This window comes from Trichosurus vulpecula, chromosome 1, assembly GCF_011100635.1.
Source record: "Trichosurus vulpecula isolate mTriVul1 chromosome 1, mTriVul1.pri, whole genome shotgun sequence".
Taxonomy (NCBI): domain Eukaryota; kingdom Metazoa; phylum Chordata; class Mammalia; order Diprotodontia; family Phalangeridae; genus Trichosurus; species Trichosurus vulpecula.
The window spans coordinates 52,255,728-52,283,530 of record NC_050573.1 but is presented as its reverse complement, the minus strand read 5'-3'; the positions used below and the strand labels follow the sequence as shown (position 1 = coordinate 52,283,530).

At 41.9% G+C, this 27,803-nt stretch overlaps 2 protein-coding genes across 4 annotated transcripts in view; both read right to left on the bottom strand.

The window, feature by feature from the left end:
* The window catches only part of TIMM44 (translocase of inner mitochondrial membrane 44), a 51,197-nt gene extending 38,209 nt beyond the window's left edge, over positions 1-12,988 (bottom strand). Inside the window, exons 1-6 of one of the 2 annotated variants that reach the window (XR_005009298.1) lie at positions 12,916-12,980; positions 9,286-9,390; positions 4,315-4,485; positions 2,845-2,925; positions 1,203-1,352; positions 344-483 (exon numbers count right to left, since the gene is read on the bottom strand). Coding sequence is in view for 1 of the 2 variants with exons in the window: in XM_036740584.1 (XP_036596479.1) it covers positions 344-483; positions 1,203-1,352; positions 2,845-2,925; positions 4,315-4,485; positions 9,286-9,390; positions 12,916-12,957 (689 nt within the window). In the remaining variant the exon portion in view is untranslated. Of the gene's footprint in view, positions 1-343; positions 484-1,202; positions 1,353-2,844; positions 2,926-4,314; positions 4,486-9,285; positions 9,391-12,915 lie in introns of both variants that reach the window. The other variant, XM_036740584.1, reaches the window with a different exon arrangement.
* An 8,640-nt stretch (positions 12,989-21,628) lies between these two features.
* Positions 21,629-27,803, bottom strand: part of ELAVL1 (ELAV like RNA binding protein 1) — an 80,142-nt gene continuing 73,967 nt past the window's right edge. The window contains exon 6 of one of the 2 annotated variants that reach the window (XM_036760740.1): positions 21,629-26,305. In XM_036760740.1, coding sequence (XP_036616635.1) covers positions 25,981-26,305 — 325 coding nt within the window. In that variant the 3' untranslated portion in view covers positions 21,629-25,980. The remainder of the gene's footprint in view (positions 26,306-27,803) is intronic. The other variant, XM_036760742.1, reaches the window with a different exon arrangement.

The following is a 27,803-nucleotide window of genomic DNA, read 5'->3' as shown; positions in this document are numbered from 1 at the left end:
AGGCTCAATTAGGGGATGGACTGGCTGACTTTTAGAATCCCTTCCATCTTCTAGATCCCATGATCTTGGTTCTGTGAATCCAATGCAGAGATGCATGAGATCTTTGGTAGAAAAAAAGAGGGATCAGACCCATGGACTCTCTTTTGGATTATCTCAGAAAGTTAAGTTTGGGACAGATAATTGAAGATAACCCAAAAATATAACACTGCAGTCAAAAGGGCCAAGAACATGGGATCAAGCTACTAGTTCAGCTTCTTTTTCTACCTACACAAAATAAAATGGCTAAGAAATCAAAGCCAGGTGTAGTCAATAACTCAAGGGATTTAGTTTGTGAAATACCTACTCATTGGGTTCAAATACTTTATCCTCTTTGATTTTCTCTCCAGATAACTCAGTCCGTTTTCGCAGTCTCTCGGGCCTTCGGTAGGAGCCTGTATGTCCTAGTACACTTTGATCTAGTTCCTTCTTCACACTTTCAACTCCCTAAGAAAAAGGATAATTGTCCAGAGGATCACAAAAATTTATCATCTGTTTTCAAGGCACCTACTAGTTTCTGGATCTATGGGAGGCCAGACTGGATCCCTCCAAAACCTTCCAAATTACTGGGATTTGCTAAAGATGACAATGCAAGAAGTTCTTGAACTTGAATTCCAGGGTACAGAGGGTAAGTAGCATTTCTACTTTACTCATGCAAACACGAAATATTACTATTACGTATTTGCACAATTAGACTTTGGCCTTTATTTTCTTGTGTCCTTATATACATTGTCCTTTTTTTGGACAGCAAAGCTCATTTGATCTAATAAACTCCATTCGACTTCTGAGAAGACCATTAGGTCTCAAGGCCAATCAGTTTGAAGAATAACCAAGAGACTCTGCACCTCTCTCTAGCCTGGGCAGCTTTGGGCTGCATAAGAGGAGGGATGTTCTGTAAATATTTAACTAGAAAAGTCAGAATTCTCTTAGCCTCAGGCTCTTCATCAGACAAACATTAGTAAATGATTAAAGCCCAAAAGACAGAAAGGCAAACACAAAAGGCATTCAAGCTCCAGCTCTACCAAGTGCCCAGTGTTAAGACCCTTCACTGTTCTGGGCCCCTACTTCCTCATCTCCAGGGTAGGGGTTGTGGATGAGCTGATCTCTAGGGCTCTTTCCAGCTACAGAACCAAGTATATCCTCTGAGCTCTCAGTCACAGGCTTACCTGAGAAATGGCTTTGAAGGCAGCCGTTCGGCCCAGCTTCTCCCCACCTCTGGTCACTGACTCTGCAGACTGCTTGGCTGTTTTGGCTGCTTCTTCCATGCCTTCTAGAATTTTTCGGCCAAGGTCACTTTTACTTACTTCATCCAAACTCTAGCATGAGAGACAAAAGTGGTTAGGGACCTCAATGCAGCCTATATTCCATGGCCCTGCCAACTCTCCTCTGGCAGTACAGAAGCTCCTTGCTACAGAGAAGTATAACATACACTGTCTTTTGTCACCAGTGGCCTTGTTCCCAACGGATTCACACTGGCCCAATGCTGATCTGGAGGATGGGGCTGGCTTCAGATCAGTTCCCAGTACGGTCCTGAAGGTCTAGAGGATTCCAGGGGAGTCCAGGCCAAACTGGGATTTCCCCATAAGTCCATACAGAACAACTCCCAGCAGTGGCCTCGTCCTCCCCCACCCTCAAGTATTCCCCCTAAATGAGAGGTAGCCTAGGTGTAACGAGTATTCTTGGCATCCTGGCTCAGTTCTAACTTCTCAGAATGGCCCTCAGTGTCCTCAGCAACCTAGGGATCCAGCACACAAAGCAGGGAGCCCTCAGGTCAAAACATACCCTCAGGCATTTAAGACAATTTAGCTTGCTTACACACACACCAATCAATCAACAGGCATTTATTAAATACCTACAACATACAAGGCACTGTACCAGGTATTAAGGATACAAATACCAATGCAATACCTTACATTTTATTGGAGGGATACAAGTTTACAAATAAGCAACCACAGCATAAATACAAAATAAATACAAAGTGACTGGGGGAATCAGGAAAGCTTTTTTGAAGGTGTCAACACTAGAGCAGTTCAAAGGGAAAGGAGAAAGAAAATGAGAAAAAGGGAGAAGGGGGAGGAGGAAGGAAAAAGAATATCTGTGTATAAAAGCAATTCATAAAACAGCAATTCACTCTCAAAAGACTGATTTGCACCCTCCTAATTTAATCCAATACACTAATTTTTGGAAAGTTAAGGATTAGGAACCAAAGTCCACATTCTGAGTAAGCTCTCTTGAATTTTCCTGATTTATAAATATTTACTTATTTCATCAGCAAACACTCATTAAATGCCTACTAAGTGCAAAACGTTGTGCTCAAGGCTAGAGAAAATACAAAAATTAGAGAAAATAGGCAACCTGCCCTCAAGGAGCTTACAGTCTGGTACAAGCAAATGACACAAATGGATTAATTATAATACATAACAAGAGATGCACAATGAAGAGAGGCAAATTACTATGTGATTTTTAAGGTGGAGGGTGTTACCAATAGCAATTATCAAAGAAGGCTTTCTGGAGACAGTAACCCTTGAGTTGGACTTTAAAGGACAGGTAGGACATTAAGAGGAGAGGATAAGGAACAGCGTGAGCCAAGGTATAGAGGCAGAAAGAGAACACATTTGGGACACAGTCTCATGTAGTTCAACTGAAGCACAAAGTGCATGAAAGGGAGGAGTAGTGAGATTAAAGCTGGAAGGGAGGAGGAAACCACCTTGGAGAAGGTCCTGCTAACAGGAGGTGGTAGTGAGCCAGTGAAGACAGAAGTGGGAATCAGAGAAAAGCCCTGGTCAAGACCATGTTCTAGTCTCTTACCTCTTTTACTGTACCAGTGAATGCTCCAATTTTTTTCCTAATTACTTCAGATGTTTTGACTGTTTCAGACTCAATGGTTTTCTATAATAGAGAAGATCAGTTTTGTTAAGACAGAAATTAGCCACCAGTTACATTTAGTTTTTAGCAAGGCTAGAACCAACCAGAAAAGTTCATTCTTTCCTGGCAGCCTGTTGTCAGACTTGCCTTTCTTCTTTGCCTAAAGGGGGCCTCAGGGCTGCCCCATGGCTGTGGTACAAAAGACTGCATGGAGAGGGAGCAAACCTCACAAAGTTAGGCTTCTTCACTACAGCAGGTCAATGAAAGCTACATGAGTGCTGGCCCAGGACCTCCTCTTGAGGTTCAGTCTAGCCCTAGAGTAATCAACCTACCCAAAACACCTATCTGGACAACGCAGAAGGTAATGTTCCTCTTGTGACCGTCTAAACACATGGCAGCAAAGCCATTCCAGAATAAGTCACTCCTGGCATCCTCTACCCATCTCTCTATCCCCGTCCCCTTCACGGCAGATCAGCCATGCAGCACACACCAATTTACTTTTCCGCTCATCCCCAAATGAGCCGTTTGTTGCTGATACGTGTGATAAAATCTCACGCTCTACACTGTTCAAATTCTATTACAAACCAGTTACAGGTCGTATCACAGGAATTCCGTGGTCTCTGATGTCGCCCAACAAGCAGGCTGTTACTGAAGTCAAACTAAGAAACACAAATACAACAGTCCTGGCTGCAGTGCTGCTGCCAAGGGCGTCATTCCCTGCTGCGTTTTTGCCTCGGCTCTTCCGACTAAATCAGAGCCTTTGAAAGGCTACAACAGATGGCTCAATGTTTGAACTCCAGTGACCCTCCCCAGTGAAACAGACATGAAACGGACATTCACCACTGCCTAGCGATGGGGGCTGGCCTGGGACTGCCTACTCATATTGTGCATTCTGAAAACTGGCCTTTTTAGGGAAAGAAGTGTTAGAAAATCACACCCAGGCCCTTCCTGTCCTCACCTGACTCCTACCAGGAAACGTCAGAAGGACTGAAAAAACGGGAAAGGACTTCAGAAGCCGTTTAACTTCACCCATCTGCTGACAGGAAGGACCATCTAGCCTCTGACCAAAAACTCCAGTAAGGGGCATGCACGGTCTCCTGAGCAGTCTCTTCTACTTAGGTCAGAAGGCCAAGCTTTGCCTTAATCAAACCTCATCAGCTGATAGGAAGGATAACGGGCTGGAAGCCAGGAGTCCTGGGTTCGGATCTGCTCTGCTACTAACCAGGCATGGGATCTTAAACAAATATCCCTCCCCGGAGCAGGCAGCTGGGACAAAAAGACCCTTCGGGAACTGGATGCATTTTTTATCTCTGACATTCTGTGACTTTATGAACCTCTGTTCTCAAATCTCCATTCTCCCCCATTCTCAAAAACACAGAGTGAACGAGCACAAAGATCTGTTAAATGACTTACATATTTCCTTCTTGCTTCCTGAAGGGCATCTGATTCTTCTAACTTCTTAGCTTCATCTCTGAATTTTTTTATACTTTCTTTCATTTCCTTGTTTTTTGCTAATTCTTGTTTGATATTTTCTACCAAGCCAGATAGGAAACTTTTCCTGCTTCCAGAAGAATAACACTTTGCCTAAAAATTTTAAAGAAAATCATCATTACTTGTGGAAAAAACCAGAAACATAGAACTTCCCCAACAAGAATGTAAATCAAATATTCAACCCATCAAGTTAAATCTACTTTCTATTTTTAAAATAGAAAAAACGATAAGTCACTTTCTTCTCTTTGGATTCTGGTTTGTTAATGTCCCAGTTCCTAAAGAGTGCCCAGAACTGACCACAGTCCACTCGATAGCATCTGATAAAAGAGGAGGACAGTGGGACCTAAAACTAACTTCCTTTGTTCTGCAAACCAGATTTCTATTAATTCTATTATATTTCTATTGATGCGGCCTTAGGTTTCATGAGCTTTTCAGGTTGAACTTGTAGTCACCTAAAAACCTTTGGTCTTTTTACACAAACTGGTAGTTAGCCACATCTCCCCCATACTATACAATTCCCTTTTTTGATCCAGACTAAACGTAGGATTTTACCCCTTAAATGCAAATCTAAATGCCACCTTCTCAGCTGTGGCCCATTACTCTAGCCTATGGCAATCTTTTGGATTCTTGATTCAATCTCACATCATAGTAACTATCCCTCCCAACTTCATGTCATCCACAAAGCACAGTGTACTAGAAAGGGAAGGACATAATACAACACCAGAGCAAGGCTGACATGAGCAGTCCAAATGGCACTACCTTGGCTGCTTCATTCCTTCAACAAGTCCTTACAGAGCACAAACCGTGTGCTCCATGCTGGGTAGAAACAAAGAATTAAAACATGGCACCTGCCCTCTAAGAGCTTAGCAAGAGCAGTAAGACAGGCATAAATAAAGTGAGACATAATAATGTGACATCTGAGCCAGGCCTTGAAAGAAAGATAGGACTCCTAACAGGTGGAAATAGTAGCTATGTTGTGTGCATGTGTGTATAGGGTGCAAGTGTGCATAAGTGTGTAGGGAACACCACAAATAAAAGCATGAAGGCAGCAGGAAAGCACAGGATGGGAATAGTTGTTTTGTTTAAGCATAAATTGTGTTCAGTCATTTTTCAGTCATGTCTGATTCTTCATGACCCCATTTGCAGTCTTCTTGGCAAAGATGCTAGAGTAGTTTGCCACTTCCTTTTCCAGCTTCTTTTATAGATGAGGAAATGGAGGCAAACAGGGTAAAATGACTCGCCCAGGATCATACAGCTATTAAGTGTCTCAGGCTGGATTGAGCTCAGGAAGACAAGTCTTCCTGACTCTAGGCCCAGAACTCTATGCACTGTACCACCCAGCTGCTCCTAAGCATGGAGAGAGATGGGAAGAAGGAGGGAGAGAGGGAGGAGGAGATGGAGGAGATAGAGAGATAGAGACAGATGGGGGGGAGGGAGAGGAAAAGGGGGAGAGGGAGGGAGGGAGAGAGAGAGAGAGAGAGAGAAAGAGAGAGAAAATTAAAGTTTTTCAGTAAGGCTGAAAAAGTAGCAGGTTGGTAATAGATCATAGGTCTTGAATGTTTGATTTCATCCACTAGGGGACACACTGTCATTGTAGGTTCTTAAGTCAGGAAATTATGTGATCCAAGTTGTGCATGAGATAGATGACTCTGGCAGCAGGGTAAGAGTTAGACTGAAGATGCAGGTGGTAGGAAAAGGAAAGTATCCAGAGACAGAGAGACTATTTACAAGAGGTAACAAGGAAATGAACATGAGTGACAGTAACGAAAATGGAAAGGTGAGCACTCAGAGGAAGAGAGCTGGGGTGAAAAAAGAATTGAGGATGACTCTGAAGTCACAAGCACTGTGAGTATGTAAGTATGAGTGGGGTGCTCAAGTGAACAGGAGGCACGATGTAAGAGGAAGAAAGCTGAGTGTATGGTTAGCAGATCTGGGCAGAAAACCTAGTTGTTTCTTCTTAGTTGCGTGACCTTAGCCAAGTCACTTCCCTTCTCTAGACCTCAGTCTGCTCATCCATAAAAAAGTGGGTTAAGACTAAATGATCTTAAAGGTCTCTTCTATTATTCTATGTTCCACAGACAGTTGGAACTGTAAGTCCGGAGCTCAGGAAAGATCTCAGAAGCTGTCTACTTCAACTTCTGCACAAGAATCCCCTCTACCTGCCTCTCCCTGCCCCACAACCAGGAGAATCCACTTACCTCCTGGAATGCTGTTTTACCTTTTGAGATAGATCTAATTATTAGAAAGTTTTTTTTTTTACATTAAGTCTAAATTTCATTTCTTTTTAACTTTTACTCATTGCTCTTGGTTCTAACTTCACAAGTTTAATATTACCCTCATCTACATGACAGCCATTCAAATATGTGAAGGAACTTAGACTATGATGTCCCGCCTATGCATTCTTTTCTCCAGGATAAACATCCCTTATTTCTTTAATTGCTCTTCATTCCCTATAACCAACTATCTAATCACTTTCTTTCCTAACTAAAAGGTTATGCCCAGAAGAGAACACAACACTCCATTACGTGATAGGGCCACAGCAGAGGTTGGTGGGACTATCCCCTCCCAAACTCCAGAAACTATGCCTCTCTTAATGAAGACTGAGATTCTATTAGTTTTCCTGACTGCTGCAAATTACTTATATGGAGCACAAGGTCAATCCAATGCAATTTCCACAGCTGCTCTGACTGCTCCCTAGCCCCACCTCCACTATCTTCTAGGGAAGATAATTTTTTGAATCCAAGTCTAAGAGGACTTGGCATTTATTCCTATTAGAGTCAGCCCAGTGTTTTACTCTGCAAGGATCATCATCCAATGTGTTAGCTATTCTTTCCTGCTTTGTGTTGTCTGCAAATTAGATAAATACACCATCTATTCCATTGTCTAAGTCAATAAAAATGATGAAGAATGCAGAGCCAAGCACAGATCTCTGGGGCAACTCCACTGGAAATCTCTCTTCAAGCTAACATGGAACCACTAACTACCACTCCTTGGGCCAGCCTATTCACCCAGCTCCAAATCTATCTACATGTACAATCACTGAGCCCACCAGGCTGGAGATGAAGATCTGGAATCATCCAAACAAATTATTGTTGATGATCCCCTCAAAATTACAGATATATCAAAATTTCAAATATAGATCTTGCCAACCTTATTAAGCACTAATTATTACACAGGAACATGGTGCTGTAGTACAAAAGCATCTTTGCCCAGAAAGTTAATAAGTACATCCTAGAACAGAAGACTCCAGAAATGCTCACACCTCCTCAGGTTCTGTTGGTTGACAAGAATATAACCAAAAAATTCGAGCAGACAACGAGCCCTCCTGTTGAACAGCTGGTATCCATGGTGAGATAGTAGGAAAACCTCTGGATTTAGAGTCCCCAATCTCCTACTCACCACCTTTGTGACCACAGGGAAAGCCTCTTGACCTACCAACTGTTCTCCTAATTCCATATCACATTTCCCACATCCATGCACTTTCACAAGTCAATCCCTTCCCCATCTCCATCTTTCTGCATCGTTCACCTTCCCTTCAGGACTCAACTTCTTTGCTTCCCCTGTGAAATCTTTCCTTATCTGCCCAGTTCTTTGGGCTTTTTCCCCACCCCAAATCACCACGTGATGAATGTTTCATGTTTGTGGGCTGTATACCCAGAGGGATGCAAGCTGTGCAATGGAAGGAGATGTTTTCCTTTTATTTTGTATCCCTAGCACAGTACCTTACATATCTTTTTTTTTTTGACCTGTGACATCAACATTTCAGAAGCTCCCCTAATAAGGAATCTTTATTGAAATACAAGTAAGCACCTTCTCTCAACTTAAAGGCTTGAAGTTGCCTGGGGCACTGAAAATAATTTGCTCAGAATGACACAGAATCTGGGCCAAAAGAAGGAGTTGAATCTGTATTCTCCCAAGTCCAAGGCAAGATGGCTATTCATAAGGAAGCCATAAGTCTCTCTTTAGACACAGCAGGTGCTTAATATTTGTTGAATTCCTCATTGTAGGCCTCGTATCTTCCCGTCTGCAAACCGAGGGAGTTTGATAAGATTATTGCAACATTCGCTACCAGCTGTAATCCCAATGATCCTATGCTTTTCACACAACCATTTCCCACAACCAGTGTTTGGACTAATGTTCAAACTTGAGATCTTCACAGACTGAGTCCCCACGTCCACTTGTGCATGACGGGCTACTCCTTGGCTAAAAAAGCATGCATTCTGACAGTGCCACAAAGTCCAAGTCCCTTAGCCCTGCATGGTTTGACCCTGTTCCAGATTTTTCTCCCTACAAATGAGATTCTTCCCCAAATTCAGCCTTCACTTCCCCATCTCCTGCTCCTCATGCTACTCCTCTGCCCAAACACCTACACAATCTCCATCCATCCTTCGAGAACCTCAAGCCAAAAGGGATTTTCTCCACTTGTACTTGGTTTGTACCTCTCTCACATCACATCCTATAACAAAGAGCACGGAACTTGTGTGTGTTGTCTCACCTACTGGGCCATAAGCTCCGTGAGGGCAGAGACCAGGCCTTACTTTACTTTTCTATGTATTTCTCCCCCAGCACTGAGAGCAGCGCCCTGCCCATGAAAGGCACTAAGTTAGTATTTCCTGAATGAATTTTCAATGTGGAATGATTACATACAAGGTCACACAATTCTGGACTCATGTATGTGGAATACTACCACAAACTTGAGTAGCATGCTACCTTCAAAAGTAAATGCTCTGCCTAGGTACTTAAGAAGCACCCCATGGGAGCGCTAACCGCTGTGCTGGCAGTTTTCCCAGCACTCCATATTGCCAAAAGAGATCACCCTCTGATCTCTCCCAGGAGTGTCCCTTCTTCGCCCTCCAAGGTCCCCAGAGAGCAGAGGAAATCTGCTTCACTTACCAGGGGCAGCTCTAAGCCTGGACTGCATATTCGATAAACAGGGCCATAGGACACTGGTCCAGGGCACCAGCCAGAAAGGAGCTGGGTCCCACTGCCAAGGCATCTCTAAAATCAGAGGGGAAAGAGCAAAAAAAAAAATAGGAATTATTATTTTACCTCTGTGGAATGAAGGACTGGAGGGGAGGGGAAAGAATAAGAATCTTCTTATCAATCTGTCCTATGCCTAACGAAGAGAAACGGGGACAAAATGAGATATCATAACTGGGATCTGCATAGGTTATACTCCAGCTCCTAGGTCACAGGAAGAGTTGGAGCTATAAGCAGAATTTCTTGAGCTTGGGTAAAAGGTGATCACTTCCTTTGTGATTTATTTAAACCTTCATATCAACTGTTCTCTAATTCTTCTTTTGTCCGTCTCCCTCCACTTTGTCTCCAGCTTTTTTGCCAGCCCCCTTTCCCATTATTTACCGCTAATTTTAACTGGTAGCTTATCTGGGAGAAAACCTATCAAATTAATACAATCTATTAAAAACTACCACCAATTCATACCCAAAGTTATTTTTACCCACACTGATAAAATTTGCCTAAACTGAGAAAGAAATGGCTGGCAGAACAAAGAAAGGGAAATCCCAGATCTCTGAACTTCCAAGCTCAGAATTCCATCCACTTTCTTACCACTTAAATTTGAACCTATGAGAAATTAATAGGTACCCCAGTTTAATGTCAAGCACTTTGGATTAGAATCTCTCACTCTGGTATTTAGACTGTGTGTGACCTTGAAAAAATAATCACTATTTATCTAGGCCTCATTTTCTTCATCTATAAAACAAAGGAGCTGGAGGAAATAATCCTCAAAGCAGGTCCCAACCCCCTCCCACTCCAAATTCTATGACCCTGAGGCCTAAAGTAGACAACAAACTGTGGATGAAGATCTTCAACCAGAAACCTTTTCCTCCCCCTGCCCTCCCTTTTCTCCCCCTCAGGCTCTTTCTATCCTACTTGCCTCCACAGAGGTACTTCAATTATGGCCCTGACATTCTTACTAGTTCCACCTTTCTAATCACTGCCCCTTCGGGTCACTCCATTCAGGTTCACTCTTACTCCTTTCAAGTTCACAAGGACTTTATGTGTTTGTAGAAGCAAATATGAAAGAACTCATTGTGTTTCTAGGTCTGTATTTCTAATTTTCTGTCAGTGAGAATCTGAGGCTATGTAAGTTTTTGTTTGGAGTAGCAGGAGGCAGTGGGATGAGCCCCGGTGGTAATCTCAGCTCTACCTGTAACCTGATTCCTCCCCTCCACCTTTCACCAGTTGCAGGGTCAGGATCAGAATCCTAGTCTCCTGTTTTTCATCTAATGCTTTTAGATCAGGCCACTAATGCCACTAGATTCAGCTGCCTCTGACTTTTTAAGTCCCTGGAAACTTAGTGATACAATTCTGTGATACTTTTATGTTGCATGACCAGCTAAATGAAAAGACTAAAAAGAGTCATGTCAGTTTTAGGGGGAGCTGGGTTCATGTTTGGTATGTCCTATGTTGCTGCTGAAGGGCTAAGCAAGGAAAGGGAGTGAAAGGTAAACAGACTCTGCTCCTATTCCAAGATGCCTAAGATGCACCCCCCACAGGGCGCTGGGTCTTCGGGTCCCCCACAGCCCCTGGGCAGGGTGCTGTGTTCCTTCAAGTCCTTCATTTTACGTAATCTTGAGACAGATGTACAGCTTTCTCCCCATATTTTACCTCCTCGTAGAGAACAGAACCACAAAATTACATAAGTTTAGAACTAGAATAAACCACACAGTATTCACCTAGTCCAATCCATAAGTGGAAGAGAATCTCCAATTTAACACTCCAGGCAAATAGTCATTCTAACTGTGCATGAAGACCTTTTATATGGAAGAACTCATTACCTTCCAAAGCAGATCATTCCATTTATGGATAGATATAACAAGAGCTCTAATTTAACTCTTTTCAATTTCCATGCTTTGCTACTGGTTTTGCCCTCTGAGGCCGAAGAAAAATTCAACTCCTTTTCTATATGACAATGTTTCAAATATCTGAAAACAGCTATCATGTCTCTGCACCCACCCTGATCCTTCTCTTCTACAGATGAAACACATTTGGTTCCTTGAACTGATCCTCTTATGGCATATGGGCACTTTCCATTTTATCAATGTTCTTTCTCAAGCTAAGCCCAGAACTGAATACAACACTTCAGATGTGGTCAGATAAGAACAAGCAGAAATCCTCAAGCAGCCCTGTCAGAACCAGGGAAGCAAACCTGGCTTTGAATCCACTGACCCTCAGAGGCCATCTAATACAACACACACCTCAACAGGAATTCCCTGTTGAGACCCAACAAGTAATCATTTGGTCTCCATTTGCAAATCTCTAGTGAAGAGAAACCCAGCATCAACTTGGGCAACCTATTACTCTTAGGGGTAGCTCTAACTCTTAGGAAGTTTTATTTATTCTAGGCTAAATTATGCCTCCCTGTAACTTCTACCCAAACTGCTCCAAGTCCAATCAAGACAAGTCTAATCTAATCTGTCTTCGGGTTGGGGCCCTACCAACACAGGAAGATAGCCATCACCTATCTATCCCGAGGCCTCTCTACTCCCAAGCTAAAGATTCCAGTTTTCACGTGGTCCTTCTATCACAGACTTAAGGTCTTTCACCATCCTCTGAAAACTCTTTGGCTGGTCAATATTCCTAAAATATGTGTTGAGAACTTATCACGATAGGTTCTAACTAATGACCACCCTCATCTTTCATTCTGAGCTCTTCTACCCTCTTACAATGGATTCTGAAATACCCTTCTAAGCGGCCAAGTCACAGCGTTGACGTATACCGAGCTAAACTGAGTCTCCACTGAACCCCAGCCCCCCAAACTTTCACGCCACCAACTACCACCTGGTTATGACTCTACTCTTCTGCAACTCAAACGTAGGCTTTCACACTGTAACATCATTTTCTCCTCGGCGGCCCTGGCCTGGGGACCCTCGGTTTCTTTAAGTCTAAAATAAGACGGGATGGCCCAGGAAAGAAAGCATTGGACCCGGGTTCTAATCCCGGCCAATTACTACTAGCTTTGTGACTTCGGGCAAGCCCCTTCCTCTGCAAAGGCCCGGCTCTGCAGCCTGCTTTGGACGCAGACTGTGTGACCTTGGGCTGGTCCTGTCATTCTGTGGGCCTCAGTTTCCTCATCTGCAAACGGAGGAGGCTGGAGTCGCTCAGGACCTCGGCTGTCGTGCTTGAGGGCGGCGGGCCCCAACACCTGAATGGCCCCTCCAACCCTTTCCCGGAGGAGCCGCGCTCCGGGGCAGCAGCCCCCCCGTCCAGGCCCCGAAAATCGCTAGCTTTAGGAGGGTCGAAAGCCTCGCGAGCCCCAAGGTGACGAGGAAGGTCGGGGTCTGAGGGGTCCAGGCCCGATCCGCCACAACCGCGGCCTCGCCCCGTGCGCTCACCGGCTCGCCAGCCCCAAGCTCTGCCAAGGCATGCCGCTCAGCCCCGCCCCTTGGAGGCCCCGGCGCACGCAGGCCCGGTCCCGGGCTGGGGACGGGGCCGGGGCCGAGAGCGCGCAGCGACCCCTCCTTCCCCTCTCCTCCCCCCTCCGCTCGCCTGGCACCTCACCCGGGAGCACCGGCACCATCCACCCCTTATCGCCGCCGCCATATTGGAGAAGGCCGTGTGACCTTCCCGCGGCGCGGCTGGAATACGTCACCACCCGTCGCCTCGAGGAGGTGTGCCCAGGGCGGGGCCGCAAAAGCCAGGCCACCGACGGAAGCCCATTGCGCGCGTGCGCGTGCGCTGCCTCCTAGTCTGCGACCCCTGCTGGCAGAACGAATCGACGAACTTGAACTGATTGACAGATGCGATAACAAATGGAAAGGCAGGTCGGCTGACCAGACTACGGCAAGCGGACATTAACTACACAAGAGGTGTGATCGACCTAGAGGAAGTCAGCTCCAGAGGAGACATGTAGACGAGTAAAATGACGGGTGAAATATGCTACAGTACTCACTGGCATTGTGCAAACAGCGTGACAGACTAAAGGGTACAGACAGAAATGGAAAGAAACGAGCGGGCAGGCAGCAGACTGACAAAGCCAGACTGTCCGCAGTCGCGCTGAGGCATTGAGCGTTCGAGCTAAGGGGCACAAGGGCAACCACAGTGACCCTCCAGGGTTCTGGGGCTCCCTGGAGGCCAGCCAGAGAGGCAGACAAGCGGGCCGGAGCAGATGAGTGGCCAGGTGGGGATCTACCAAGGCAGGCTGACAGTCCCGATCAAGACCCGCGAGCTGGTGCTGCCCTTGTTCGCTGTGTCCAGTCGGTTGCCACTTAAGACATAGAAGGGAGGCAGGAAATCAGCTCGCGATCAAGAGCGCCACAGTCAGGTTGCAGCGGGTTGAGCAGACGTGTTGTTTCTCTCCATGCCTTGAAACTGAGGGACTTATACAGTCTTTTGAGAACGTTCCTGTTTATCTTAACATTTGTGCGCCACCCCTGCATTCCTGTGCCATTTAGGCTTCTTGATCCCCAAACAGACTAGCCAGTCTGTTTATTCATGGAGTAAAGGTTCCTCTGCAGTGGAGAGGAAGTATTCCAGGAACTAGCTGTAAATCATCACGCTTTCAATACAAAAGCGGCAAAGACGGAATCTGACCACGATTAGCAAAGTCACATCTCAAAGCTTCTTTCTGAGGCTGTGAGGAAGGGGCACCCTCACAACTAAGTATTTGTCAGGGTGTTTCCAAATGTACTATGGGGGGAGCCTGCTTCAAATTGGCATAGGCTGCTAATAGAAAGCTAAATCCAATTATTTTAAATATTGCTTTTAGTAGAAAAGGAGGTTAGATTGCCCGTGGCTAGAAGAGACAGAGTCAATGAATGTGGTGGAGATGTCAGCATGGCACCCAAAAGTATGCCTGAGCTGATTTGCTGCCCGCGGGAAGCAGGGGTGAGAAGGCTGACTCCAAGAGGACTGTAATATCCATCAGAGAAGTGGCTGACAGGCATGAGAGGGAACAAGCAACATATAGTTGTTCATAGAATGAAGAACCAGGTTCTGAAAATCGCATAACAGAGGTTATGCTAGCTAAAACAGCACTCTAGATTTTGGATTATTGTGGACAATTCAGAATTGTGTATTTTCTGGAGTAATTTTTCCCTTAGTAAAAAATTATTTCAAAAATAAAACCTTAATTTACTAACATGTAAGATGAAAGGAAATGGTCTATATACTTTGTTTATAAAGAGTTCAATGCATCACAGCATTAGGGACCTGCCAACTGGAACTAAACACGTAAGGAAAAAGGAGGCACTTGGAAAAACAAGAACTAAAGCTCTGGTGAACAGCAGTTGAAACAAAGCCATTGAATGGAATTGGGTAGAGAAGTTGGTGAGAGTCATTTTGGAGGCCTAGCTTAACTGAAAGCTGAAGATGGTGTAAACTAAAAGGTTCTCTCAGGAAAGAACAATGAATGCAAATGCAAACAAGCCTCTCAGCTGCCAATCCTGAGCCCCACCTCCTCCTTTCATGCTTATGTCTCAGGGTTCTGTTAGTGCCACTTTGTGCTGGGGACCCAGGTACGAGGTGAACAGGCAAGAAAATAAGGTGCCTTACCAGGAAATTTAACAGCTGTTTTGCACCACTCCTTTCCTTTGCAAAGGCTTCTATGGTACAGACCTCACAAAAATGTGACAGTATTAGAGTTGGCACCTGTACCAAAGAAATATGGAAAGCAGGGGCTGGAAAAATCATTTCTACCTCCTCCATTCTCTTGATCTTGAACTAGCAAGAAGGTGATGGAGCAAAGTGTGTCTAGCTTTTGCTGACTTAATTCTCTTATTCACTCAGTAACAGTGGCAGTGAAGGAGGGCCCAGTGCTGAGAATAGTTGCCCTTAAATTTGTTCCATAGAAGCTAAGGCATTACAGATTTTGAACTAAAGATGTTGAAAATATCCAAGGATCAGATTTTCTCTGCTGTATTTCTACTGGCCTTCGTGGCACAAAGTAATTACTTTCCTGAGTCTCCCCACTCAGCAGTCATGGAATCTCCACAGCTTCCAAAGGCCCTTTCAAGTTTGTGCATGGGGAGAGGGGTGAAAGAAGACTTCTGATTTATGGCACTTCACCTCCTGAGAGAGAATGTTATAGGAAAGAAGAATGGGCTCCTCTGTGCCCCATCTTTCACTTCAGCAGTGTCTCTTCCTTTCCCAAGGCCACATCCCTCTTTCCTGTTCTCCAAGTCCACAGGACCTGGCCCTGGCCTCTTATGATTCCAGGAAGGAGAGGAAGGAAGAAGAGTGGATTCTGTGATGATTACATGGCATGACACCTCTGTTCCTTGGGCTAGCTTCAAATCTCCCACTTCCAATGGGGAGAGAGGTGAACAGATGACGCCTAAGAGGAATTAGCAAGAGCCATGCAAACAAGAAATTGTCATGTCGTTAAATAATACCAACCGTTTCAGTGCTTCTAATCAAAGATATCTTTTATTTGATTCCTCCAGTTTCCAACGTTTCTAATCATATGAGTCACAGTTATTGCTGCAGTTATTAACTTCAGTGGGACAACCAGCTATGTTTTCCTTCCTAGCCTAGGCTGAAAACAACAGCAATCCCATTCTCTTCCTTGATTCATTATGAGAGGCAACCTCTGGTTCTCATGATCTTACTTATTTCAAGTATCAAACTAACAAATGTAAAGTCAATTCAAGTGCCATTCAGATTAGAGCTCAATTCAGTGATGTTCTCAAAGTCATAGACTAGGCCTGGTCCCTCTTCCACAAAAAGTCCTTCAGGTACATAAAGGTAATGACCGCATGACCCATTAAATCCTTTCCAGGCCAAATGGGTCCAATTGCTCAGGATCACTATCTTATCTTTAGAATTCTGTCACATTTGGGCACAAAATAGATCCTTTGATTCATGATAAGGTTATGTCTATCCTGAGTAACAGAGGGTTTTTAAAGACCTTGGACTTGGCAATGAAACCAAAGAAATGGGAATAGGACTACAAGTTCCTCTGTTCCCTTCCTCCCAAATCAAGAATCCCTGACAAGTGGTCATTCAGTTTATGACTTCCAATGATGGGGAACTCACTGTCCACACCAAGACCACTCCAATCCATTGCTTAATCATTTGAAAGATCTTAATATTGAGCAGAAATGTACACCCCTGCCACTCCAACCCACTTTTCCTAGTTCAAAGGACTTAAGAGCTGGAAGGAGAACTACAAAGATCATCTAATTCAACCTCCAATTATGAAGATAGGGAAATTACATTTAACAAATCTAATCCCTGTTCCACACATTGGACCTTCAGATATAGGAAAAATACCATTCTTGCCTCCCCCTCCCCTTCACCCCATACACCCTCCCTCTTTCAATCTCAATGTTCCCAATTCCTTCAACTAATCCTTATATGATAGGATTTCTAGAGCCTTCTTCAACTCAGCCAAGCCCAGTAGTTGTGCCTTGGTTTAGTCACTACATGAAACAGAGTGTTAAATGGATCCTTGTTTCCATCATTAAGCCCCTCATATTTATATCATGAATGAGAAGTTATTGGTGGCTAATTTAATTCTTTATATTCATATACCCTTTTAGCTTAGCTAACTATACCTAGTAACCCCAATTGCAACTTCTAAGGTGTTACTTTGAGTTCCCCAGCTGGTGTACAGTGGATAGGGTGCCTGGCCTGAAACCAGGAAGACTTCAGTTCAAATCTGGCCTCAGGTACTCACTAACTGTGTCACTCTGCACAAGTCACTTGAACTATATGACTCAGTTTCTTCAACTGTAAAATAAGGATAACAGCACCCATCTCCCATGACCGCTGTGAGGATCAAACAAGACAGTGCTTGTAAAGTGCTTAGCAAAGTAAGTGCTACATAAATGTTTCTTTCCTTCCCTTCCCTTTCCCGTCCTGAATACACTTTCCTCATCACACTTTGGTTTGCCAATGTCTTTCCTACAATATAGTGCTGAGAACTAAATGCCACAGAGATTGTCTAAAATGGGTTGAGTTCAGTGTAACTTCTATACCCTTCCCTGGGGGTACCACATTTGGTTACAGGGTGCTCAGTTTCAGACACTAGATAGTAGGAAGGACATTGGCAAGGTGCAGCATGTCTAGAGGTAGGCAAGTGGCCCCATGCCACACAAAGAGAGATTAAAAAGATGGGGACTCCACCATCTGGAATGGTGAAAGATAAGAAGGGACATGATCAAAGCATATAAAATCATGAAGCATATGGCTAAAGTAAACATAGACTTGCCTGCCAAATCCCCAAGTACTAGGCTGAGAACATCCTTTGAACCGTAAACAAGATAAGAACAAGTACTACTTTCCATAATAAATAAATAACTCAGAAAATTTGGCTCTTAAATTAGACATTTTTTTTAAATGAATAGGCTCTTAAGAAATGCTGGAATTAATCACTGATGTTGTCAGGATGGACAAATATTTCTACAGAACACTGCTTTGGTGTCTCCGATGATGGCAGTAGAATACATGACTAGATGAACCACAGATCTGTCCCTCTACGGCAATTTCCTGTCTTCCTACTTCCAATCTCCATCGTCCCTAATTAGAGGGCTAGAGACAAGTGGGTTGAACAAAGAAATGACATGACAACAGAACTTAGGCTAGGAAGTTGAAGGACAGTCACTCCATTCTTGAATGTTCTTCCAAAAATACAGCAGTGGAATGTCCCTGCAACATTCCCAGTAAGCATCACTGCTCGAATACTTCTAATAACCCAGTACATTCTTCCTGAACTCAACCCATATCAGATGAACTCTGCAGCACTTAGGTCTCAACACCAGATTTTAGGAAAGAAATTGGCAAACCATAAGATGTCTAGACAAGAGTAATCAGGATGGGGAAAGGAAGGGAAGAAAAATTTGCATAGCACCTACTATGTGCCAGACTTGTGCTCTTCTCCTCTCCACTCCACCTCTGGCCTTCCCTTTCCTCTTCTGGAGCTAGCAGAACACATTTTATCCTTCTTCCACATGGGAGCTATTCTGTGTCTTCTCTCCTGCAGGCTGACCTTTCCCACTTCCTTCAAATAATACTTATATAGTCTCCAGGCTAATTACCATCTTGATTGTGTTTCAGTTTGTCAGTGTCCATCCTAAAACATGATATCTAGAATTGTACACAATATTCCAGATGAGGCCTGACCAAAGCCGAGGATAGAAGGATCATAACTTTCCTGGTTTTCTTTAGCTCAACTAATGTGTGGTTCTCCTGTGGTGTTTAAGAAAACTTGCAAAGAAAGGCTCTTATTATATAGACTGTGTATTCTAGCTATTTTTTCTGGGTCTTTTGTCCTCTTAATAGACTGTAAAAACTTTAAAGGTCCTTGGCAGATCAAGACTTTCTATGGCCCCCAGCATCTAACACAATGCTCTGTACAATGCAGACAAGTAATGAATGTTTATGTTGTATCATAAAAGGCTCCAGAAAAAGAGTACTGCCTTAACCTTCCTCCTTTCCCTTTGGATTGTACAGGTCAAAGACCAATCAACTCCAAGGGAATCTCAATTCTCTTGTACACAACAATAAATAACAACAACAATGAAAGAGTTTCTAAGTTGATCAGGCACAGCTATCTTTTCCCTATGTTAGCATTTGGTGAACACAAGGTTTGATCTGTACTGGCAGAACTAGGCTAAGATTTGAAATGATCCTGTATCTAAATCTGTTCTCTTTCCTCTTGGCTGTAAACAGATTTACTGTGATCATTTTCCCTCTTATCTGCTTTGTCTCTCTCCCTTTTGAACATTCAGACAATAAGGGAGTTAAGCAGGAATGACATTAGTTTTGCCTTTTTCCCCCCACTGTCTCTCCCCTCACAAACCATAGCTGTAGTCAGAATTCTGTAGACTGTGTTAGCTTACATTCAGGAGAGCAAGTTTCCCCCATGTTTTCATATTATTATACAAAATCTAGTTTGAAAAAACAATATATAAATTGAGATTCATTAAGAGGAAATGGATTGGTTTTTGATTTTTACTCCTCTTCCAGGAATCCCCTCAAAACATTCTAAGAAATTAATGAATTTTTAAAAATAATAACTATAATGATATACCACACAGACTCCTAATCTGAGAATGCCTATAGGAGGAAAGAAAGTAGATTCCACAGATACCCACTGTCTCAAAGTGGAGACTGCCAAATGAGAAAGCTATGAAGAATTTTGGATATTTGGTCCCTTTGAAATACACCACTGGCCTCAAACCCTCAGGCACCTAGCCTGGCCTCATCTGCTTGGCAATTCCTCATCATAGGGCTAGGCTCAGTGCTGAAGCAGTTAAACTTCAAGTGAAGGATTTTGACAGAACAGGAGGCCCATCAATCCTGAGGTAGCTAAAGTTCAATAGAAAAGATTCTGTAACAAAACCACCACCAGATTCAATTTCCTCTTAATGGCACAATGCATATTGATCAAATATGCATATTCACCAGACTCTTCTCATTTTGTAGGTAAGAGAAACAGAAATCAGGCCAGTGACTTGCCCAAGGCCACATACCAATCAACCACAGAGCTGACCAACACATAATTTGCAAGCCTAGGCCAAGAAGTTGACAACATTTTGCAGTTTTGTTTGGAGACAATTAAGGATCAAAAAAGACCAACTAGGGAGCCAAATGCTTGCCCTAAGATCTGAACATACAAAGGACATTCCTGGTGCAGGTTTCCCATCCAGGTGCATCCTTTTCCTCCCCGAGCCAGTGCAGGCCCCGGGCAGGTCTAACAGTGGTGGACACATTCCGGAGACATTTGGCACATCCTTTGAAGCAGTTGGACAGCTTCTCCATATCTGAAAAAGAGGGAAATAAACACAGAACTACAGCAAGACACACATAAAAGAGAAAGGAAAAACCAGTGACTTCAACATTCTACTAAAAGTCTGGTCAAGAGAAATTTAACATGATTCCAATGAACCTAGTAAGTGTTCAGGAAGTATTGGCTGATAAGGATGTTTTCTTGGGGTGAATAAGTTACATTTTATTTCCTATGTTAAAAAAAAAACAAGGAGTGGAGGAGTGGCATATGAAATGAATAATTGCAAAACTAAGCTCTGGCTCTGGAGGATGAGAGGAAACCCAGCTAATTAAAATGGAAAACTAGTTTTGCTGAAAGAGCTAAGAGGTTCTGTAAACTATAGAAATAAAGTGGGAATAACATGGGCAGGCCCACAAACACCCAAAGGCAGAGAGTTGACAGCCACAAGGCCTCGAGTTCTAGAAGCTTGAGGTAAAGGGCCCTTTACCATGAGCAGTAGATAAAAGAGCCTAGAAGGTGAACTTACAGGAGAAAGAAGTAAAAAGGACCACAGGAAAAGGTGGTACTACATAACTCTTGGGGTTTCGGCAGTATGCTTCTATAATTGCCAGAGGGAACTGAGCAGTAAAAAATTCTCAAGTCTACAAGTATGCATTCCCCACAAAGAACACATATTTGGTGAAAGGCATGTGAACACAATGCACATAAGACAACTTCACAAATGACATTCAAGACATGAGAGCATAATTCTTTCCTTCCCTCCCCTTCACGGTCTAAGACTTTGGTCTGGCAACCCTTTCCCCAAGAATACAGCACCATTTGGTGAGGAGGAGTAAAGACATGCTTGCCTAAAAAGTATAGAGTAAACCAACTGTATTATTATTATTTTAATTCCATTTCTGCTGATTAAAAGTTACAAATGATCCGTTCCTAAACTATAACATGTCAGTTATCCTGTTTTGTTTACACCTAAAAATAGCACAAAATTCAAACTATAGGTTAACATGTGAGGCGTAACACATCCCTGAATCCTGTGAAAAGAATCAAGTATTTGCACAAATAAGGGTGGATTTATAAAGAAAACTCCAAACCACAACACTGTACTTGAAAATAAGCGTTAGCTTATCTTTGGAATTGAATTCAAATGTCTATATGACTGTGACAAGTTTAATAAAATGTTTTGCATGTTTCCACTACATATAAAATCTATGTAATACATGTCAATATATCAATTTGGCATCTATAAAAACTCTGAAAATGATTCAAAAGTTTCATTCTTTTTGAGAAAGCCATCGACAAAAAAATAATATTCACACTCAGACTACATTTTAAAAAAATGTTTCTTCTTTCAAAGCTTCTTTATTAATCTGAAATCTTCTTGATTATCAAAACCTAAGTCTGATTTTTCTTTTAAAAAACACTAAAGGTCTTTTAATCATATGAATAAAAAAGCAATGGGAAGATGGAGAACTCAGCAGTGCTTTTCTGAAAATCACAAAAACTAATTACAGAAGCATTCTCAAAAGAACACAATGGGATTCATTTTCTTTTAGACTTTTGGACAGCAATGTCATACTTTATTGAAAACAAACCCATGTAAAAACAAAGTTAAAATGAAAAAAAATGGTACCTGAAAAATAAATTATTTTATATAAAACAAATCAATAACTTAAAACACACTAAATATACAAAATGTTTAACCATCTACTGTACAATATGGGAAACAATTGATAAAGCCTCCTGTCCCACAACAGATTACTTTGTAAGCGAAATGTTACATGTTAAAAGAGATGGAACCAATTTTTAAAAAAGACTTCAGGTCAAGATTTAAAGTACAGTACTATTCAAAGTTACTGGTCAAATCACGAATTATCCCAACTTATGTGCTCAAAATGTCAAGTCATTTGCTTTTCAATGACCAAGCAAAATATTTAACTATGTCACTGAAGGGTGGCTTGGAAATAAGAAACAATCATTACAAGTCAAAAGAAAATTAAAGTTTTGAAATGGAAACCCCACAGGATTTCAAAGATTCTGGTGGTAGCTCATCTACTCTATCATTATTAAAATGGCTCATGAATTACAAACTCCACTCAACAGAAAAACAAAAAACAAAAAACAAAAAAACAAAAAAACAAACCAAAAAGTTTCCTTCTGTGCTGCCTGTCAATCTTTAGGAAGTATGGTGGCCTGTAGCCTGGAGGTGCCAGCAGCAGGGTCACAGGGAACATGGACGCCATATCCTACAAACCACAGTGGATGGGGGGGGGGGGGGGATGGGGCTGTGTATTTCAAAGATCAGAAGAGTTTTATCCAGTACATTGGCATTTGGTTTATGGAAAGGGGGCTGGAGGAGAAAGGGAAGATGTCCTTACCATCTTACTCTCACATGAATGCTACAAAAGCATACAGAAACAAAATGATGCTGCATCTGATATGAAACCAAACAACTTGAGTAAATGCTCATTTCAATGTCCAAATCTGATAACCATGCTGAGTCTAAACCAAGCAGTTTCAACACAAAATATGCACATAACCATAGCTGCTTAGCTATCAACCAACTGTACTGGTCTTTGGGTCCTAGACTTTCCCAGCATTGAGAGCAAGTGCAGATCTACAAACATTAAGTAAGGCACCTGCCTTCAGAATAGGAAAAATCTCATTTTCTGGAAGCAGAGAAGGCTCAACCAGACCCAGTACCAACTTCATAAAAACAATCTAGATCTGCTTTAATAGTGTACTTGTTAGATGATGGAAAGAAAGGACAGATGCCCTTGGGTGAGAAATCAAAATGAAAGAACTTCCTATTAGAGGTAGAATTAGCACACAGAAAACCCTCTCTGGAGGGGACATGGTATTTTACAATGAGGAATCAATTTAAGGCAAAGCTGCAGGGGTAGAATCAACAATGTTAACTTAATCTTTTAAAAAAAGATTACCACAACCTAAGTATTATTTAGCAGATAATCATCAGGAGGTCTAATTGATAAGCAATGGGGAAATCAGAAGCTAAAAGATAACTGAATGAAATCAAAGTATCTCAAATATTTGCAAAATTACGCTTTCTAAATTAATACTGTCTACTCAATTCTTTTCATCAAGTTATTTTAAATAAGGAAGCTTTGGGAAAACAGGCTTCCAAAAATAAATAGAGTCTTCATCTTTTTCAAAAAGAGTGGGATTAAACTTTTTAAGCCAAGTTTGGGAGGATTCCATTAGCAATATGACTTTTTAAAAGTGAGCTCTCCCATTTACGAACAAACCTGACAGTCTGGTTTGGGCTGAGCTAACCTACTAAATGCTCCTAGCAAAGCAGAGTAGTTAGAGCAACTATCAGGATGGGGGACTGCTTTCCAGAAGTAATATATCAATGGCTAAAACTTTGCACACTCCTGCAAACGTTCCTGAAGAAGCACCTGGAACCTGTGGTGACAACTGTGTTCAAACCCATGGGGGCCCCAAGTACCAGAAAAATGTAAGGTGACAGATACATCTAAAACCCAAAAATCTCCATATTTTCCATTAGTCCCAGGGTCTGAAGAACCAAGCTGAATCAAAGGAAAAGAGAATACAGATGTGGCAAAGATGCCATCATCACTTTCAAAGTATATGATTTAGGGTAGAATTCTCTTAAAAGTCAAGCACTAGCCAAAGCTGGCAGCAAATCATAAATACAATAGCTTCAAAGCCAGATTCAGAACCACAAATCATGTCTCTATCCAGAAGACTTAAGAAAAAGGCTTTGAATGCTGCCATGACCAAAAAAGTATTATTTTCTCATAGAACACACTGACTTAAAATATAAAAATTCTCCACAGCAAGACCACAGTGACTACCTTTCCATTTACTCCAGCAAATAGGCACTGTTTCTAGACCAAAACAGAAGCTACACTTCCCCCCCTCCCCCCCACCCCCCATTTAAAACAAAGCGAATGGAGCAGAGACCACAAATCCTTGTCATAAAAAGAGGCTATTATCCTTTGGAGTCTGTTACTTCTGAGGGCAAGGTAGATCCTGGGCAGTGTCCGGCTAGCTCTCAAGGCCAAGCCTCGTACCAATTTTTCATCATGTGTAAAAAGAAACCTTCTAAAAAGTTGTGAAGCAAATACGAACAAGTGGTAGGGACTCAATACTTTGGAAGCACTAGGTGAATGGAAAGCAGTTATGAGACCAACCATCCAGATGCTTCCGAAAATAATTAACTGCATTGGGAGAGGGTGATACCTATTGCCTAATTTGTCCTTTTAAAAAAATAAATCAGTAATTCCATTATACCAATAACTAAAAAACATCTTTAAATAGTTCCATCTCATGTCATAGTTATAAATTGCTGGTCCTACGTCATCCCATTTTTTTTTTGTCTGTCTCTGTACATTAGTTACATAAAAATCAGATCAGGTTCTTGAAACAGCTTCCCGGAGTTCTCTCTTGCTGCATGCTACCAGCCTACCTGCCTACTGTGGCCTCTTTCTAACTGCCTACCATTAGAAAAGAAACCATTCTGGGATGATACAGTTTATATTGCCACCACAGATATGTCAAAGCTTTTTTTCTTGAGGCCAGTAAATTCTCCTTAAGACCTGACAATTCTCCCTGAATGTTGGACCTTCTGTACAATACCTATCCAAAACAAAAGAAAATTGAAAATAAAAAACAAAACAAAATTTGAGCAAAACAAAATCAAATTTAATGGTCTTAAATGCAAAAGTAAAAACAAACAAAAAACACAAAAAAGCAAAAGAAAATTTAACAGAAACAGAACAACCCAAAATAGTCAAGGCAGCATGAAGAAAACTTTGGGGGTTAATCTTTAAAACTACAAATTAAAGTCTTCTTGTTAATAGATAACTGGCAAGAAATAAGTACTTTTCTGCTGAGTGTTCATATGAAAGCAAATTTTCAAAACAAAACCCTACTAAGATAGAAAAAAAGAATCTAGCGCTCACAAGAAGGGATGCGAGAAATACAATGCTCAAATGTTTATGTGTTATTACAAAATAGAGCTATCCTTGTGAATTTAAACTATGTTGAATGATCTTTGAAACTGCAAAGTTCTCTCAAAAGATAATGTACCAGGATGTAGTGCACCAGGCATACGCTATTTGGACAAAAGATTCAGGATGTCAAAGGAGCAACATATGTTCACACTGTTTTGGAGATTAAATTTGACTCTGGAATCTTCTTGGAGTTTCTTTGAAACTCTTTGGTCCATTCCTACTCAAACTTGGGCTTCTGAAAAATCTTTGTACTTTAATTTTGACAGCTTGGCCACGGCTCAGCGTGCAACTTACCTCCCCAATGGTGTTAAAAGTCAGGCAGGCATGCTACTACTTACAAGACCACTTGAAAAAAAAAAACAAAATAAAACAACTGAAGATTAAGTCAACAGAAAAGTGGCAATGAAAACTGCTTCAGAAAGCAATTTACTGTCAACTAAGGCGTCAATAATTTTAAATGCTTAAGCTATTGAGAAAAAGCACACTCAGCGTCAGTCTAACATCTTTAGTTTAACAACTAAGAAGAAAAAGAATTGTTTTTCCAGTTTGTGGAAACACTAAATGAAACAAATGTTAGACAGTCTTATAAGTTAAAGCATGCTTCAATTTTACCACCATCCAGAGGGGCTGGTTAGTTAATGCAGTCTACTAAGATTTCTGTTTCATATATATTTTAAAGGAAATAACTTAAGAAACTTAAAATTGGTCTAACATTGTGGGATCTCAAACATTTGAACATGTCAGTTGCATCCCAGAGTATAAAAAACCTTTTCATTTCTCATTTAGACTAAGACAAACACGTGAAAATTGGCGCAAAATGAGTTTTACACTAACAAAAAAATGCTTCAACTGGTGTCACTCTGAGTGAGCTATTCCGTACCAAACAGCGGGAGCGAGTTATTTGTGGGCCTTGTTGGTTTTGAAGGAAACCTGCAAGATTTTGTCCCCCAGGCGGTAGCCATTGAGACTTGCTATGGCCATGGCGGCTTCTTCATAGTTTGTCATGGTCACAAAACCAAAACCTTTGCACTTGTTGGTGTTGAAATCGCGAATAACTTTCACATTGGTAACCGCACCAAAGGGGCCAAACATCTGCCAGAGGATTCCCTCATCAGCATCTTGACCAAGGTTGTAGATGAAGATGCACCAGCCAGAAGATGCGTTTCCTGGGACATTTACACCAGAAAGCCCAGTCATGTGATCTACACCCATAGGGGAGAACCTAGCAAATAAAAAGCACAATATTCATGTAAAATTTCAATTCAATCAAATGAATCAACATGGAAGAAAAACAACTGAAGATAGATAACACAAACTCTCGAACCACCAATGGAGGCAGCTTGGGCCCCTTTCCTCACATTCCCTCTTCCCCCAAACAAAAATAAAAGGAACAGTGGTATGACTGCTCAATACTACTGGTGGTGGTGAAGATGGAAACTTAAGAATCATCAGGGCACAATAGCAACTCACATATTTAAACTAAGAAGTGTTAGGCAATGAGCAGGAGCCACAAGAGATGGTGAAATTGCTGACTCCAGGTATCCAAGGCTAAGATGGAAACACTGATCACTTTGAAAAGGTAAGTCTAGGGCCATAAAATGATTTCTCCTCCCAAAGTAAGCCATTTTTATCTCTCTAGAACTATGCTTGACCCTAACTTTCAGCATCTTAACTGTTGGAGCTTCTATAATGTCCCTTATGGGTTCCTTGAATCCAACAGATCTCCCTATTCTCTAGAAACCTTTTTCTGATATATGAGGAACTCTCTTAAAGGGAAGAAAGAATGTGGAGACTGGTTTATTTTTGCCCCTTTCTTCTTATCATAACTGTTCTTTCCTTTAGATTCTCTAGAAGATCAATGGAAAAAGAGATCTGGGGCATCTCTGCTGAAAGCACCCCTTCTCCTGAAGGATCTCTGGCACCAGCCAGGATAACTGGATAACTTAGCACAGGGCAATCTTCAATGAGCAGAAGTGATCAAGATGTACCTGCCTGTAAAATAGAACAATAGACCAGGTAATTCAACTGAGGTCTTTATAACCCAAATGACTTATCCCACGGGGACCTGAGACCTAGTAGAATAGCAACATCACTGGTTGAAATCCCACACCTCCTGTAAATCACCCTTTTCCGAAATGATACTTCTACAGATAATTACTTATAGAAGTACAGATCGCAGGATTCATTCTACCCAAGGGATGTCTTACATTTTTAAAAGATTCAGTCTTTGAAAAAGCTAGACTGCTGAAATATGAAATAGAATTGGTGGAAGACCTGAGATATACTCTGAAGATGGCTATTAATTCTACACATCTAAATGACTCATAATAAACAAGTGCAAAGACTGGATTTAGACTGTAATGGGTATTAATCAGGAGATCCAACATATATGCTTGTCCAATTATGGAGCATGCTATTCCCTGAAAGGACATTAAAACATTATTGGGAAGATAAGATATAGAACAATGAAATGTCTTTTACTGATTCAAGGGCCATTATTATCTTTGTGCTACTTCCATGCAGTACATTTTTCAAAGAGCCCTATTTTTTAATAGATGGAGAAGATGGCCACAGTTTTAAACTTTGAGACAACTGTTCAACTCTGAACACTTAAACATTTGAGAAGGTATGATAACTAAGAAGGACTCTCTTTTAAGGAATTTCAAGGCTATCTGGGACAACAATTAGCTAATGTCCATAATTAATGGAAAAAGGTGTTC